The 16,527-nt window shown below is 41.8% G+C and overlaps 1 protein-coding gene across 1 annotated transcript in view; it reads right to left on the minus strand.

Moving 5' to 3' along the window:
• Nucleotides 1–3,155: 3,155 nt before the first annotated feature.
• NSD3 (nuclear receptor binding SET domain protein 3) overlaps nucleotides 3,156–16,527 on the minus strand; it is a 79,191-nt gene continuing 65,819 nt past the window's right edge. Inside the window, exons 21-25 of the mRNA XM_060251228.1 lie at nucleotides 14,553–14,669; nucleotides 9,981–10,122; nucleotides 8,205–8,311; nucleotides 7,710–7,914; nucleotides 3,156–6,605 (exon numbers count right to left, since the gene is read on the minus strand). Coding sequence (XP_060107211.1) covers nucleotides 6,364–6,605; nucleotides 7,710–7,914; nucleotides 8,205–8,311; nucleotides 9,981–10,122; nucleotides 14,553–14,669 — 813 coding nt within the window. The 3' untranslated portion in view covers nucleotides 3,156–6,363. The remainder of the gene's footprint in view (nucleotides 6,606–7,709; nucleotides 7,915–8,204; nucleotides 8,312–9,980; nucleotides 10,123–14,552; nucleotides 14,670–16,527) is intronic.

Consider the following 16,527-nt stretch of genomic DNA (forward strand, 5'->3'; position numbering starts at 1 on the left):
TCATAATACAGTAACGTCCCCATGGACCACCCCCAGGGAAAAGTAACACTACTTGTTAGTGTCAAGAGCTTCCCTTCTGGTCTGAGAAACTCCTAAGATATTGACTCTTAAGTGAATATCAATGATTTTGCTATTAAAGACTCTGGTGATTTTTGTTAAAATAACATTTCACAGAATCTACAAAGTTTGGTACATAGTAACAAGATCTACAGAAATAACGATTCTACAAAGTCATTGTTACAGATAAAGAGTACATGGGAATGGAGACAAACTGTTGGCATTTTGGTGTCTGTTGTGCATATCACTTTTGTGGGTACCAATGAATTTTTAATAGCAACCCCAGAATAAGCACATACCCTTATAACAATAAAAAGACAGTTATGTTACTAGCCAGTCATAATAGCTCTTCAATCATCTTAGTTTTCAATGGTAACACAAATATTTGCTATAAAAACTGGGGTGCAGGGGAGGAAGATGGTCTGTTTTATGTCCAATTGAATAAGCAAATATAAAGTTTTTCATCCAGTTCATTCTTTGTGAAAAATAATTCTTTTGAGATATCCAGTGCTGTGGGTTGTGGAACAAGCGTTTGGGAGAGGATCCAACACACTAACCTGCTTTTTTCCAAGAACCCAGTAGAAATGGCATTAAGTTGCTGTGCACAGCTGTCATTTAGTACTATATAGGAAGCAGTGAACAGACTTTGGCAAGGCGGCAGTTATTTTCCATTTATTTGAAATGAACAGATGTTGAGAGTGTTTTCCCTTCCTCTGACTGAAGCTTGCAGAATTTCTGCACAAGCCCCTCTGAAAGAAAAAGAGGCACACACAATAGTGTGTGTGACAGGTTGCATTCCAAGGCTTCTGGATGAAACACTGGCAATGTGAAAAGTTTGTTTCATTATCTCCTACCTTCTCCAATCAAGGGAAGTACTCCTCTCCCCCAATTATATCTGCACCACACCTTGACACACAAACAGAATGCAACACAAAGCTGACTTCCTCAACTGCACCCTAAAAAGGAGGGGGGGGAGAGAAAAGAAACACTATCTACAGTACATCCAGGAGTGTTATAAGTGCAAAATATTTTGCAGAAATGCCTGAAAGGGGTATTAAAGAGGAAAGGAACTAATTTAACAGTGAGAAGTAACCATGTAGGAAAGTTATATTGCTGCCGATGTCTCCTACAACTGCTCTTTGTCCTTAAGAATCAGAGGACAGGGAGACAGCCTCTTTCCAAATCCTTTCCTTTTGCCTTGTGCCCATACTGTGCAATGGAAGCAGAAAGCAAATTTGAAACTCAGTTAAGGCAGGAAAACAAACGTTTCACAATAACCATATAAAAATGCATAAATAAAACACAAGCTGTAAAGTAAGAATGTGAACAGCTTCAAGTACATTAAACCCTGAATTCAATGAGGCAGAAGTTCCAATGCTAAAGTGACTAAATTCGTACCAGCGGCAGACATCCCCCCCACTCCTACCCATAACGTCTCAATATATACAGTCACTATGGTTAGAAGTTCAGTCCATGATTTGCTAATAATTACATCTTCCCAACACCACCTGTAAATGTTAAGAGGTAACAGTTCAAGTGGAAAGACCTATGCAATACCAAACCTTGTAGAGGACCATTTCTCACACTGCTTTTTAAGAACACAAATATGCACGAGGGCTGCTAAAAAAGTATCACGTTTGTACTAGTACTGCACATACTAAAAATATATCCTATAGTACTTACAACATCTGGTTTTTAAAATATGTAGTTGATATGGACACATGTTGCAGGAAGTTCCAGACACCTATATAATCAGAGTTATACCTTTGGGCTGAATCCTGTGCGGACATGCCTAAGATGGCAGATATATGAAAAAAAATAATGGATCAGGTAGAAGTCCCCAAGACCCATCAATTAACTATTAAATTTCTTGTCTTGCCCTAAAATGAATACCCAAGGCAAATCACAAATTACTGAAGGAGCTGTTGCCTTAATAAGGACCTCCTCACATAGCAGAAAGTCTTCCAGGCATTGAATGGACATTCAGGGAACACATCTGCAGCATAAAGTGCTAAGTGACATTTGCTATTCCCTAGTCTTTATGGATAAGGATGCCTGTATTCCAGTTTTCACAGTACTTTCCCCACAGAATCTAAAAGCGTTGCTTGTGGCAGTGCACCCTCATAACCCAAACCACAGTGTGAGAAGCAGACCTGAGCCTCTGGTGAATGTTAAGATGGCAACTTAGCCAGAAAGCTTCTTTCCCCTGCAGTAAGTAATCCTGGAACTGCGAGGATCTTCCACTTTTGTATCCTATGACTTGTTTACGGAACAAGTCTGCAAACATTCTCGCCTTAACTAAGGTGCACACCCCATGGGGAGAGTCCAAGTAAATGAAACCCTGAAGAGCTCAATATGCAGCCCAGATTATCATTCCTGTATACTGGGTCCTAGCCAACTTCACCAGCTGCTTGCAGAATACCATTAGTCACTAGGCAGGGATTTTTTTTTAAAAAAGGCAAAGGGATAAAAGCCATTGTATTTAAATTTCCTCTTTGCCTGCTTCTATTGTCATTTGCCTGCTAATGACATTTGACATCTTAAATCACTCTACTCTCTAATATACAGGAAAGTGGACTGTATCTAAAAAAACAAGCAGTGACTCACAAAAGCTCATACCCAACCACAAATTTTGTTAGTCTTTAAGGTGCTACTGGACTCTTGCTCTTTTCTTTGCCTGTTGAAGAGCTGACAGGCATAAGCGTGCAAAGAGAACGCCTGTTTGCCAGGCATCTCTCCATGTCATTGCATCAGGAACTTTTTTTAAAGTAGACTAAACTGATTAAAAACACAGAGAAGAAAAAAAATGAAAATTCAAGAAGCTTCACTGACACTTTCTCACACTTAAATTCTGTTTTTATTCCATGATTAGTATCTCTATAAAATTTTACTGCTGCTTTTTAATCTGTGTGTGGTGTTTTTATTTTAAAAAAACCAACAACAAAAAACTAAATTCCAGAACAATGATTAATAAAAAGGAATGTTTTTAAAACAGTCATGTCTTTCTGGCTAAGAAATGAATTAATCTCATGGATCCTTAGCCAGATGAAGAGCCTTGGTGGGGTTCAAAAGCCCCCTTTTAAAAAACAAAACAAAGGTTTTGTCCAATAAAACATACCTTTATTTATACAGCTTTCAGCAGAGAAATATCAAACAATGATGTAAGCTGTACAGTAATATGGCAGTGGAGTAACCATTTAATTCAAGGGTAGGTCTGGCTTGCCTTTGCCCTTTAATTCAAGGCTAGATCTGGCTTTGCCTTTGCCCTTGGGCTGAATGGGTATTGGCCTTGGGGTGCTAGACCAATAGGGACTGCCTAGCAGCCAACTACCCAGTGATCCCTCATGCAATTTATTCTATATATTTATAGAAACAGCCTTATCTTACTTTCATCAAAAACTTGCATTCAAGGCCACAAAACGATGCTTCCACATGCCCCCTAATGAGTTGCTCTAATCCAAACAAACTTTCCTTGTTTTTCCTAAGCCATGTAAGATCAGCCTGAAATTGTGCATGGTATCTGGAAGAGACAGGGGAAGGTAGATGCTGCACAAAGTGCCAAGGAACAAGAAGAGGAGCTGGATTTATACCCTGCCCTTCACTTAAGATTTTTGGAGTGGTTTACAATCCCCTTCCTCTCCCCAGAACAAACCCTCTGTCTGAGGTAGGTGGGGCTGAGAGAACTCTTTCAAGAACTGCTTATGAGAGAACAGCTCCGAGCGAACTGTGACTGACCCAAGATCATCCAGCTGCCTGCATGAGGAGGAATGGGGAATCAATCCTGGCTCTCCAGATTAGAGTCCACCACTCTTAACCAAACTGGCTCTCTCAACCATTATACTAAACTGGCTCTCCAGGATGAACTGGCTCTCTAGAAGGATGAAATATGAGACAGGCTCTGTCTAGAGTGTGGTAACACAACTTAATCCTGCCCAAAGTTAGCAGTTTGCTACATTTCAAATCCCATAATTGAATTTGTTGTTTACAATGGTTAAATCTTAGGGAAACTGGCTATTTGCCCTCTCAGAATGCAACAAGAGGCAATTTGGACACTGCCTTGCAACTTCCCTTTCTGTGCAATGACAAAGGAGTGTATGGAAGAGAGCACAAGAGTCAATATATATTCTTTGCGCACCAGACTGAATTCATCAGGAAGAACACTGTACAAGAACTGCAGCAGCAAGGAAAGCCCCAGGCTTGGGTAGTGAGGGGACAGAAAGATTTTTAAAAGCTATCAACAACCGCCTTCAGGAAATTAAAATTTAATTTTTTTAATACTCAAGAACAAACTGTAGTGTTTTTAAAGTTTCTTAGTGTAATCAAATGCTTAGCATCTTCTTTTAGTGCTCTGTCCCATCCAAAAGAGACTGAAAAATAAAGCAATAAAGTAAAACAGTGGGAGCTACAGCCAGAGGACATTTTCAGTTTCTTTTTTAAAAATGTAGTGCGTTTTAAGTACTTTATACCTGTTTAACTGGGGAGCGGTTGCTCCCAGAAACTGTATTTTTTGAACTTACATTATAGGCAATTAAAAAGCAAAATACAAAATCTAAGCAATGTAACGCCCTGCATTGTGATATCTATCTAATGTTTGTTTTCTGGCACTGGCTGCTCAGTGTCTGAAGTTGAGCTTTTCACAGGTAAGGGTCAACCAAATGTCTTCATGGTCATACTTTAATTACTTTCAGACAAGATAACACCCCGTAGAAGAAAGTGTAAAATTTAGTTTCGTTTAGTGCCATATATTTTCCTTGTGAAGAATTACTAACAGATAACACTCTGCTCTGTCCAACTAAGTGCTTCAGCAAGACTATTCATACCCAGTTAAGGAAATGCTTTTAAAAATACAGTATTGGGTTCAAATGAGGTGACCATCTTCATTCAGTGAAGAGTGATGCCATTTGACTAAGCCACACACAAAGCCAATTCCAGAGCTATGTTACAAACAGTACAAATAATATAGCATTCATAGCAGTTTAGTTCCTTCAAAGAAGAGGAAGCTTGGTCCAAGGTCACTGGATTATTCAGTCATGGACAAGTGCCATGAAACAAACACAAAGCTGCCATCTAAAGTCCACATGTTGAAGTCCAAACAAACTGTCTCCCAGATAAAGAAAGGACATAGTGTATCATAGTGGAAGCTCTAAAGGGCTAGGGTATGTGTCTTGCTTTTTACATGATCCAACAGCCTGTTGGAGCCAAGCTACAGAAGAACCTGAAGGCTCAAGGTGAGAAGACAAGAGAGGACTACTCTCATCTTCAAAGTATGGCAGATCATAACAGGCAAAATAAAGCTTTTAAAATCCTCTCTGTTTTATTGCCCTACAATGCAAGCAATCACAGAAAAGTGACCCATGCACAATTAAACTGAGGACCAGGCAAAGCATGTATCCAGAGATCACCAGAACTTTTTAACATCAATACTAGGGGATTATGATGGGCACAACCCACCAGATACTTCTCCTGAACAAGTGCTGTTGAAATGAAATGGGATCTCAGAAAACCAGTACATAAGAAGCTTCAAGCTAATTATGCTTTTTTGAAGTTGCTGCAAATTGAGTCAAATGGAACACACTTCAAGAATTAAGTGGGTCACATTTCATTTCTTGTGGGAGAACTTCTGTCTTTTTTTTGCCCCTGGCATCATGCAACTTAACTGCTAAGTTAAATGACATACACCAATCTTCTGCCTCAAAACTTGTCCCCCGTGAACTTAATGGAATGAAGGCATCTAATTGTCAACTGCCACAATAAGCTTTTGTTCCACCCTCAAAGATTTATCTGAAAGGCCACTAGCGTGGGAAGAGGGCTTATTTTTCATAGTTCTAAAACTAAACAGGGAGAAAAAAATACAGATGCAGATAGATACCAGACTGGTGTTGCTATTCCTTTTAGACACACTGACTGTAATAGAACCAGAAATCCTCAAAAGTCCATTAAAAATTAAATAAATAAATATCTTGCTATGTTTGGTTTCTACACTCAAAGAAGATACTTTTAACATGATGTCTTTTTTTTTCTTCAATGTCAGAAAGGTTTCCTCTTCAAAGAACAAAAAGAAGGCTGCCAAGACACTTCTTTCCATCCTGTTAACAGCCTGAAGCACACACTCATGGCAAACAGACAGGCCACATATGCCTCAGGCTGCTCACCACTGCTCAAGAATAGATGGTCCCTGTTTGAGTTCCACGGAAGCAGTTCCGAAGACCAAGAAGGAGGGTGCCATGGCACTTAATCCAAAATCACAATGATTTGCACTCAAGGTGGGGGTGGGGGTTTGTTGGTTGTTGTTTTTTTAATACAAGTTTATTCTTTTGACTCTTCCTCAGGATTTTGCTGTTCCAGTCGGCGCTTGATCTTGTTCCAATACTCTGGTGCCACTGGGGCCTTAGGATTGTGTTCAGAGCAGCAAGGACGCCCATCCAAGGCTGAGGCCACCAGTGCCCCCTTTTCATGATCCTTGCAGTAAGAATGAGGGCAGAACTCACAGAATGAAGCTGCTGGGTTGCCACAGATGTCACACTGGTGCCAAGGACATTCCCACTTTCCTGAAGACAGCATGACAGAGTAACAGAAAAGAAGATATATTAGTGCAAGCAATAAGCAGCAGATATTCTGTAACCAGTTATTACCTGAGAGACTCAAAATCTCCCAGTGTGATTTCTTAATTTAAAGTACGCCTCTAGCTGTCTTACAAAACTGCACCTTGAGGTTAACTTCAAGGGTCAACTGAAACAAATGACTTGGAATTCATACCGTGAGTTTTAAAATAAGCTGATCATTGAACATAACATATTGGGGGGAGAAATCCAAACATCCAAAAGTGCTTGGAATATGGCTGTAATGTTAAATCTAATTATGTTTGGGCAAAGGAAGGAAGACAACTACATAACAAATTCATTGAAAACAAACCTTTGTTCCACAGCCAAACTATCCCATCTACCCCAGCAAAGTGGTTGTTGAAGGGGTGAACATACTGGGAACCAAAACATTATCTGACAAACCCTGGTTGATCTCAGTCTGGTAATAAGACAAGCTGGAATGTCATGGTGTGGGAACAGTTAGACAAAGTTTACAAAGGCAAGATTGCCAGAGGCTTTCTGGAACTGATGAAGCATGTTTTCTGGTGGCTTATGTCGGCTAATCCTGACTGCTCCCAGTTTGTTTCTGAGCCCAACTGAAGTTTCTGGTGTTGACCTTTAAAGCTCTATATGGCTTGGTACCAACATACTGAAAAACCACCTACTCCCATATGAATACACCTAACTGATATATGGGGAGCTAGACTCAAGTTTAGTACCACTTCAGAGAACAAGATTTTGCAGGTAGAAGTTTTTGAGAGTCAAAGCTCCCTTCATCAGATACCAGATATGGAGAGTTGTGTATGAACCACATATTTCAAGAAAAACAATGCTCTCTCTTAAAAAAGGAGAATGAGAATAAGTTAAGCCAAAAGTGACACAGTAGTTACTAATAACCAGTTATCTGAATTCTACATGGCTCCTGCTTTAGAAATATGCCTACCCAATTTCTCACTTCAAGAATTTTGCAGAATCACATTTAAACAGCTACATATGATACAGCCTGCACACAGAGACCTACTGACAACTGTTGAGGGAAGAATCCATCAATGGGTACCTAATGACACCTACCAAAGGGTGGCTGCGTCAAGTTAAGGCAGAGGAGGTGGTATGCTTTGGGACAGTCTTTTTTGTCACACATGACCAGTTCACCCCCATCTCCACACTGGAAACAATTGTCCTCATGCATCTGCTTTTGCTCTGTTTTTATCTTCCGTTTCTTCTGCTTCAACTTTGCATTCTTTGCCTTCTCTTCATTTGCTGTTGCGCATGCCGTCTGGAAGGAATAACAGAATCACAGGAATATAAGAAAGGGAGTCACCACTTAGCCTCACTGTCCTGCTGTTTGTAAGGGTTTTAGAGGGTAAGAGCAATTGAAGATACAGACATCCTATAATCACAAGTAGATAATGGTTGAGGCAGGCATTAGACATTTTGTTCTAATAACACATAGATTAAAAATCAAGGAAGATAGGAGATTCTGTGATCAGATATGACAGTAAACTGAGAGGTTCCTATTTGAAGCTGTTGGCCTGAAGGCTTTTGTTTCCCCCCTTACACACTAACCTTTGGACGGACTCCCAGGAACCCACTGCAGTTATCTGCTCCACAGTGGCATTCTGTCCTGCCATTTCCCAAACAGTCCAAATTGTAGTTAAATGTTAACTCCATCCCTAAAAGTTAAAGAGAAGCAGGTTACACACTATACATTTGGAAACCAAGGTCAGCATTGTACATTATATTTGCTTTTGCACTTCAGAAAAGAAGGGCAAACCAGACAAGGTCAAGTCTAAGACACAGTGGTCCTACAGGCAAACGATGAAAGCATGGCTGCCTCCTTTCTTCCTCAAAACTATGGACCTTTTCTTATCTTACCAGATACACTGGTCTTTGTGTGCCCTATTTCTATATCAAAACCTGAACCTCCTCCCCTCCGTGCTGCTCAATCAACTCTCTAAAGGTCTCTTCACACACTATGGGAATGGCAGATAAGCATTTGTAAACTGTGCAAAACCACAGCATTTCCTGCAATATTAAAATACTAATTTTCACTGAACTTTGTACCCACAGTGTACATATGAGACTGGAAGCAGCAACTGGCCACGCAAGCCATTGGCATGTATATTCAGTGGGCATGTGACAACAAAAGCAAAACTGGCCCTGAAATACCTGCACAGGTACATACTGTAAGCGTGGCAAGCTCCCCCAAAGCTGTACTTGCACTTCAGAAAGGTGTGGGTTATACCGGTATTAATTTTCTAATTTCCCACATCAATTTAAGTATATTTAAATTAGGGTTGTTATTTACTTAATATGCTCTTGCAGTATTAATCAATTAAATCTGCATATAAATTAAACAATACTGTGGAAGAAAAAAGCATAGCTCCCTAAGATCCATGCACATATTTGCAATAGATATGTTCTTTGAAGATGTCTCCCTTCCCTCTCACACAAGGGAACACCTAATCTAAGATGCTGTCTGCCACCTTCTGTTTTTGTACATTTTGATATTAACAATAATTAGCTTTTTAAAAAAGAGCCCCCAATTAATCTTGCACCAGATTTTTAAAAGCATGTTAATTAAAAGGGTTTTCATTGATTTGTCTAGGCAAATAATTAGTGTCACCCTAGTTTACACTTAACTTTATAGACAGGAGAAAGCAGTAACTGTGCTATTAACACAATTCAGAAATCTATGTTCAGGATTATTTATTAGCCCCCTCATCCAACAATCCATTAATTAGCTTACAGACATTTTAAAAAAAGAACATTGTTAGCAAAAACTTTCTAAACCTTAAAAAATGGACACAAAATTACAGTCAACAAAATGAAAATATACCAAAAGAAGTTCAACATAGTCCGTCAATGCTACTTTCTCAGCATTCTTCCCTCTCTGTGAGAGAATCACCACAGTTAAATGATTTGCTAGGACAAATTTAGAAGATTTTCACCTGGTACCTAACCCTTATCAGGCTAGATGTCAGCTATGGGGACAGCATTCCATAAGCAAGGTGCTGCCACAGAAAAGGCCCCATCTGGTGACCAGCCATTGGATTCAGCAGGTACAGGCACACACAGCAGGAGGTACTGATGCGAATCTTAATGGGTGGGATGGTTAATACAGGAAGAGATTATTCTTTAGGTATTCTGATCCCAGACCATTTTGGACATTAGAAGATTAAGCACCAGAACCCTGAACTGAACCTGGAAATGGACTGGCAGCCAAGAAAGCTGTTTTAAAATAGGGAAGATTTTGGGTATCCATCTACAAACTTTAGCACCTTCAGGGAGATGGCAGCAAAGAAGGCTAGGAAGTAGTGATTTGCAGAGAAACATTTTTACCCGCAGGAATATCACACAGTGCAAAAAGTCCAACTCTGACATCGCCGTTCACTGTCCATTTCTGGGTTTCACAGTTGGGATTGCAGCTGTGATTCATGAAGCGTGAATAATTTCCCTTTGGGCCAGCATCGATTATTCGGTCCTTCAGCAAAGGAACAAAAACAAAAACAGAGTCAATGATACACTGAAGATTTATAACTAAATAATTTAGTATAACTATAAAGCTAGGTACTTATGCAAACATTAATTGCAGATAATATTCTTTTTGCCTAGAAACAAGAATTTAGACAGAACCCTGTTCACACCTGCACATGCAGAAATGACTAGCAGGCGATAAATAAAATACAAAGCCTTCTAACATACTTACTCTGTGAAAAAGTGTGATTTGGGAAGTTCTTCCATTTGAATCTCACCTTATTCTGAAACCTGTTGCAACCCTGATTACAGAACTGCCACCAAAATCATCTTGTGTTGATTTCCCTCTCCTTTCCCACTAACATGTTCCATAACACGTGGTTATGAAAATATGTGATACAGTATCATTGTGCTATATATAGTTTTCCTTTGTCCTTCCTGGCAGCCAATCACATCAGATGTGAGATATGGTATTGGACTTGCCTGTAACTTCTCATCAAAGTGTCTTCTGTGCAGGCACACAGCGGGACAGAAGCCAGCCCACAGCTACTCAGGTATTTTTAACACTCTGAGGGGAGCCTCTCTTCTGGAGAGCTCATTAGAGGCTGTTTTTCCCTGCCTAATGTCACATGCTCCGCAGAAAGAAGCTCCCATTTTCCCTCTGTCCTCCTGAGCCACTGCAAGTGTCATGAATGTAACTGCATCCTATGGAGTCACACTTACATAGGAGGGAGGAAATGTGTGCCTGCACAGAAGATACCTCAATGGACAACAGTTACGGGTAAGTGCAAAACTGTTTTCAACTTCAGTCTTCTGTGCAGTCTCACACTGGGAGACTACAGAGCTCCTTACCATGGAGGTGGGGGTGAGTTTCAGTGGAACAAGGAGGGCAGCATGGCTTTGCCAACTGCTGAATCCCTTCTCGCATTCACATCCACAGAACAGTGCTTGATGAAGGTGTCTAATGATGACTACGTCATTGCTTAGCAGATGTCCTCCAAGGAAGTGCCTCTCCAGAACACTGCTGACACTGCCTGCACCCATGTAGAATGCACCCGAAGCTCCAAAGGACACAATAGACAGGCCTCCTCATACCCCAACAAAATAAATAACCAAGACTATCCATAGAGAAATGGTCTGTGCTGAGGCTGGCCTCCCTGTTGAGCTATCAGAGGAGCACACAAAAATGTGCAGAGACTGCCAGAAGCTCTTTGTTCTGTCTAGGTAAAACAATAAAGGCCTCTTAACATCTAAATAATTAAACGGCTTTTCAGCCTTTGAGGCATGGAATGGAAAAAATACTGGATGGACAATATTATGAGCAAGGTGTAAACTAGAGACCACCTTAGGTAAAAAATATAAACTGGGTCTCAGAACTATATGGCTTGCCTGGAACTTATTTAACAGATGTTCAGTCTCTCAAAGCTGCCATCTCTCCCACTCTCCTGGTTGATGCGACTGTCACCAAAAACATGGCCTTGAAAGACAAGAGTTGCAAGCTACAATAATGTAGCAGTTTGAATGGGGCTAACATGAGTTGGGAGAGAACCAGTGACAGGACCACTGCAGCACTATAGATGGTCATGTGGAAAACAAACAACCCCTTAAAATTATTGGACACTGGGTGAGAAGACAGCATCCTGTCTTGGAAATATAGCAGATACAGCAGCATGATAGGCAGACATAGCAGCTAAATATACCTTAAGGCAGCTAAATATACCTCACTCCACAGCCTGGAGGAAGCTGACAGAACACTCTCCACTGTGTACGCAACCACCTGTAGTTTGGACCCATGTTCTTCCTGGCTTGTAAAAGCTGGCCAGGGAGAACTATGGGTTCTTGTAAGGGAAACTGTCAACAGGTCCCTATCGGAAGGGACCTTCCCTCAGTCTCTTAAAGAGGCAGTGGTCTGCCCTCTTCTTAAGAAGTCATCTTTGGACCCAGCCATATTGGCAAATCACCGGCCGGTGTCAAACTTGCCTTTTTTTGGCAAGATTATTGAGAGGGCAGTTGCAGTGCAGTTCCAGAGCTTTCTGGATGATGCTTCCGTGCGTAACCTTATCAATCAGGTTTCCGCCCGGGTCATAGGGTGGAGACAGCTCTGGTTAACCTCACAGATGACCTCCAGAAGCATCTGGATAGAGGTGGCTCAGCGGTACTGATGCTTCTAGATCTATCAGCTGCGTTTGATACGGTCGACCATCAATTACTGACCCACCGCCTTGCCGACACTGAGATACAGGGGTTGGCCTTACAGTGACTCTCCTCTTTCCTTCAGGGTCAGGGACAAAGGGTGGCGATAGGGGAGGAACTGTCTCGAAGGCACCCACTTTTATGTAGTGTGCCACAAGGAGCAGTTCTCTCCCCAATGTTGTTCAACATCAACATGCACCCCCTTGCCCAGAGGTTTGGGCTGGGTTGTCATCAGTATGCAGATGACACCCAGCTCTATCTGCTGATGGGTGGCCAGTTCAGCTCCTCCCCAGAAGATCTGTCCATGGGTCTTCAAGTTGTGGCAGGGTGGCTCAGGCAGAGTTGACTGACACTGAATCCGACAAAGACGGAGGTCCTGTACCTAAGTCATGTTCCCTGGAAAGCACTTCACTCTGGGTCAAAAAACCAGCTTTCAATCCCTGGCCCTAAAGAGGCCAGGCTCATGTCAACTAGAGCTAGGGCCTTTTCAGTAGTAGCCCCACACTGCTGGAATGAGCTCCCTGAGGTGGTCAGGGCTCTGCGAGAGTTCGTGGAGTTCTGCAGGGCCTGTAAGACGACACTCTTCCACCAGGCATTCACAATTTAGATCATTGGCTACTACAGTGATCAGAAAATATCTGGATTACCTGTTACAATCTGCTCCATATAGAACATTTGGACCATTAAGATCTGCTCTATGGAGAACATCTAGTCGGAGTAGCAGGGTAATATAATTAAGATCATAGCACTTGAATTGTTAATTTCTATGTTTTAAATTGTTTTTATTGTTTGATGTTTATCATATGTCTATACATGTATAGTCATGAGCATATGAACCACCCTGAGCCTGCCTTGGCGGGGAGGGCGGGATATATATAACATACAAATATATAAACAAACAAACAAACTAACTAACTCCCAGACCAGATTCTTTAAGAGACAGCAGACATTCAAATACCAGAGCTATAGGACAATTTTCTGTGTGAACTCCGTGTCCTGTCCCAATTAGAAAAAAAATTCTCATATAAGACCTTCTAAGGAGGGCATTAATTCTTCCCCAAAGACCATTCATGTTCTGACTGCCCCATTCTTAGAATTACCTCCGCCTGGTCAGAGAACCCAAACTGGGATTGTTCAGCAACCAAGCTGTCAACTTGAGCCTGCTTACCTCGTGGTGGACCACAGGGCCACTGAGAAGGAGGTCTGCAATTAAGGGAAGAGGCCCTTGAATAACAACAGGAGAACCTGAAACCAGATTTGTCTGGGCCAAAAGAGAGTGATCAGGCTACATCATCTATGTTCCTCTCAGATTTTGGTTAGCACCTTGTGGATAAGTGGGAATGGTGGGAAGGCATAAAATAGAGTGCCTGTCCTACAGATTTGGAATGCATCCCCTAGAGAGAGGATTGGTACCCACCCTGGAACAATGCTTTCACACTGATGTGGGTGGCAAAGAAGTTCACTCTCAAAAAATTGAGATTATATAATTCTTCCCCAAAGACCATTTATGTTCTGATTGCCCCATTCTGCTGAGGATGTCAACCCTTGTGTCAGCAGTAACTGCCACATGTACCGCTTGGAGGGAGGATCCTTAGGCTATGACCAATTCCCAAATGAAAGTGGCTTCCCTGCCCAGAGCTGCCAAAATGTGCCCCCTATTGCTTTATATAGGTCATTGCCACAGTACTGTCTGTAATGACCTGAATGACTTTCCTCTTGGTGAGCTCTGCAAACGAGGAAAGACTGTAAAGTATTGCATTTAACTATTAACAGGTTAATATGAAAAAGTGAAGTGAATGGCTCATATACAGATCCACTGTTCAATGCAGCACCTGGAAGTGGTAGCAAATTGGTCCCTGCCAACATTTGTGCATGCATGCAAGCACATGTATATGAACAGCTTAGGCATACAGGAAAATGCTGGTTTTAAAAAATATATCCAGCCCTCCCACTCCAGCTGAGTGAACTGCTTCACGGCTACTGAAGTCCTCATGGACAATTCAGGTTCCATCAGACTGCTTCTCATATACCAAACCCCCCCACGATTGGCCTGCAGGTTATTATGTAGGCAGGCTATGTAGGGCTTATCTGATACCCTTAGTAATTGAAATACATGGTAGCTACTACTTCTTGGAAATAAATTTCACTGGCATTACATTTTCTATAGTGAGCATGGTTAGCATATGCCTCATGGCTTGCCAGTCCAACGGTGAAACAACACCATACATAACAGTGTTTCTTTACCTTTGTAACAGTTAACATATAAAAATTAGTCACGCTATTCTCATGGGCACGCTTGATTCGCAATCTGCATTCTTCCTCATCAATCAGTTCACCAACATATTCATTTACAAATTCACCCTGAAAGAAGTAAACGATATCCACAATTACAAATGGTGATGTTACTATAGAAAATAAGCATAATTCTAGCCCCTACCAAGTCAGTTTGGTGTAGTAGTTAAGTGTGCAGACTCTTATCTGGGAGAACCGGGTTTGATTCCTCACTCCTCCACTTGCACCTGCTGGAATGGCCTTGGGTCAGCCATAGCTCTGGCAGAGGTTGTCCTTGAAAAAGCAGCTGCTGTGAGAGCCCTCTCCAGCCCCACCCACCTCACAGGGTGTCTGTTGTGGGGGAGGAAGGTAAAGGAGATTGTGAGCCGCTCTGAGACTCTTTGGAGTGGAGGGCGGGATATTAATCCAATATCATCTTCTTCTCAAGAGACTTCTCAAATAGTACACTGCAGATGCACAGAAAGTTGATCTTGTATCTTTGGTGCCTAAGCTTATACCACCACAATGAACTGTGCAGCCTTGAGCAAGTCACCCAGCTCTACCTTTAATTCCCACCTAATTCAAAGGAAGCTACTGATGTTCTAAACTGGTGAAGACAGTAATGAGCTGGATGAGAGTGAATAAGATGAACCTTAATCCTGTCAAGACAAAGGTGCTCTGGGTTAGTAGAAAGACAGACCAGACACTTGAGATACCCTTGTCTTGGATGAGGTTACACATCCCTTGAAAAGTCAAGTTCACAGATTGGGAATGCTGCTCAATACAGCTGTCATCTTTGAAAATCAGGCAGCTGCTGTGGTTTGAAGAGCTTTTATCCAGCTTTGGCTGGTGCACCAGCTGTGCCTGCTCATGGCTCTGGCTGATCTAGCCATGCCTGAGTTATGTCTAGACAGAACTACTACAATAAGTTCTACTTGGGGCAACCTTTTGAAGGCATTTGAAGCCTGCAGACAGTGCGGAACACTGTGTCTAAACTGCAGGTTGGAGGCAGTTACTCAGATCACATGACCCAATCCTACAGTAATTACACTAGCTTCTGATCCACTTTCAAGCCCAATTCAAGGTGTTGGTTTGAACTTCTAAAATCTTGCATGGCTTGGGACTGGAGTATCTTCTCCCATGTATTTCTGCCCAGAAATTAAGATCACAGGAAGAGGCTTTCTTTGCTGTCCCATCAACCAAAGAAATTTGTTTGATAGGTAGAAAGGACCTTTTCAGTGGCAGCCCCACAATTATGAAACAACCTCCTCATGGAAGCGCGCGCCTGGGCCCTACTTCTGGGATTCAAGTAACTTAATTGTTGCCTCCTCAGTAGCAGAAGACCATCAAACACAGAGGGAAAATGCCTGCTTATCAACTTGATGACCCAAGTGCTTAGAGCACAAAGGACTATCCATAGGAGTGCAGAGGCTAACAGAAATTGGAAAATGGTTGCCCCCTGTATAGTCTTCCATGATAACTTTCTCAACTAAACTGAAGTAATCTGCCACAATAATAAAGTAATCAATCACACTTGCCCCTTCCCTTATAGCCAAAAAAAGTAAAATCACCTTTTCCATCAATTCAGCTTTGTCCATTTAAGATGATCAACCCTTTTTGCATGGAAAAATCAAACAGTTTGAGTCCTGCAGCGTTAACTGTCTTATTTTTTCAGAACCTATTATACAAATTAGGAACAATAGTTTCTTCTGGGTCACAACCTAACAATTTTTTAACCAAACATCATCTTGACCAGTTCTAGCATTGACATCACCTGCAATCAGGGCCGGCACGTGGCCGTAGGCCAAGTTGGTGGTCACCTAGGGTGCCACCTGGCCTCCAGCGCTCCCTCTCCTTACGTGTCGTGCCCGCTGCCTTCCCAACCTCGCCAAGACTTCCTTAGGAAGCCTCAGTGAAGTAGGAGAGGGGACATGGCAGTGAGCACGCT

This window comes from Heteronotia binoei, chromosome 12 (genome assembly GCF_032191835.1).
Source record: "Heteronotia binoei isolate CCM8104 ecotype False Entrance Well chromosome 12, APGP_CSIRO_Hbin_v1, whole genome shotgun sequence".
Taxonomy (NCBI): domain Eukaryota; kingdom Metazoa; phylum Chordata; class Lepidosauria; order Squamata; family Gekkonidae; genus Heteronotia; species Heteronotia binoei.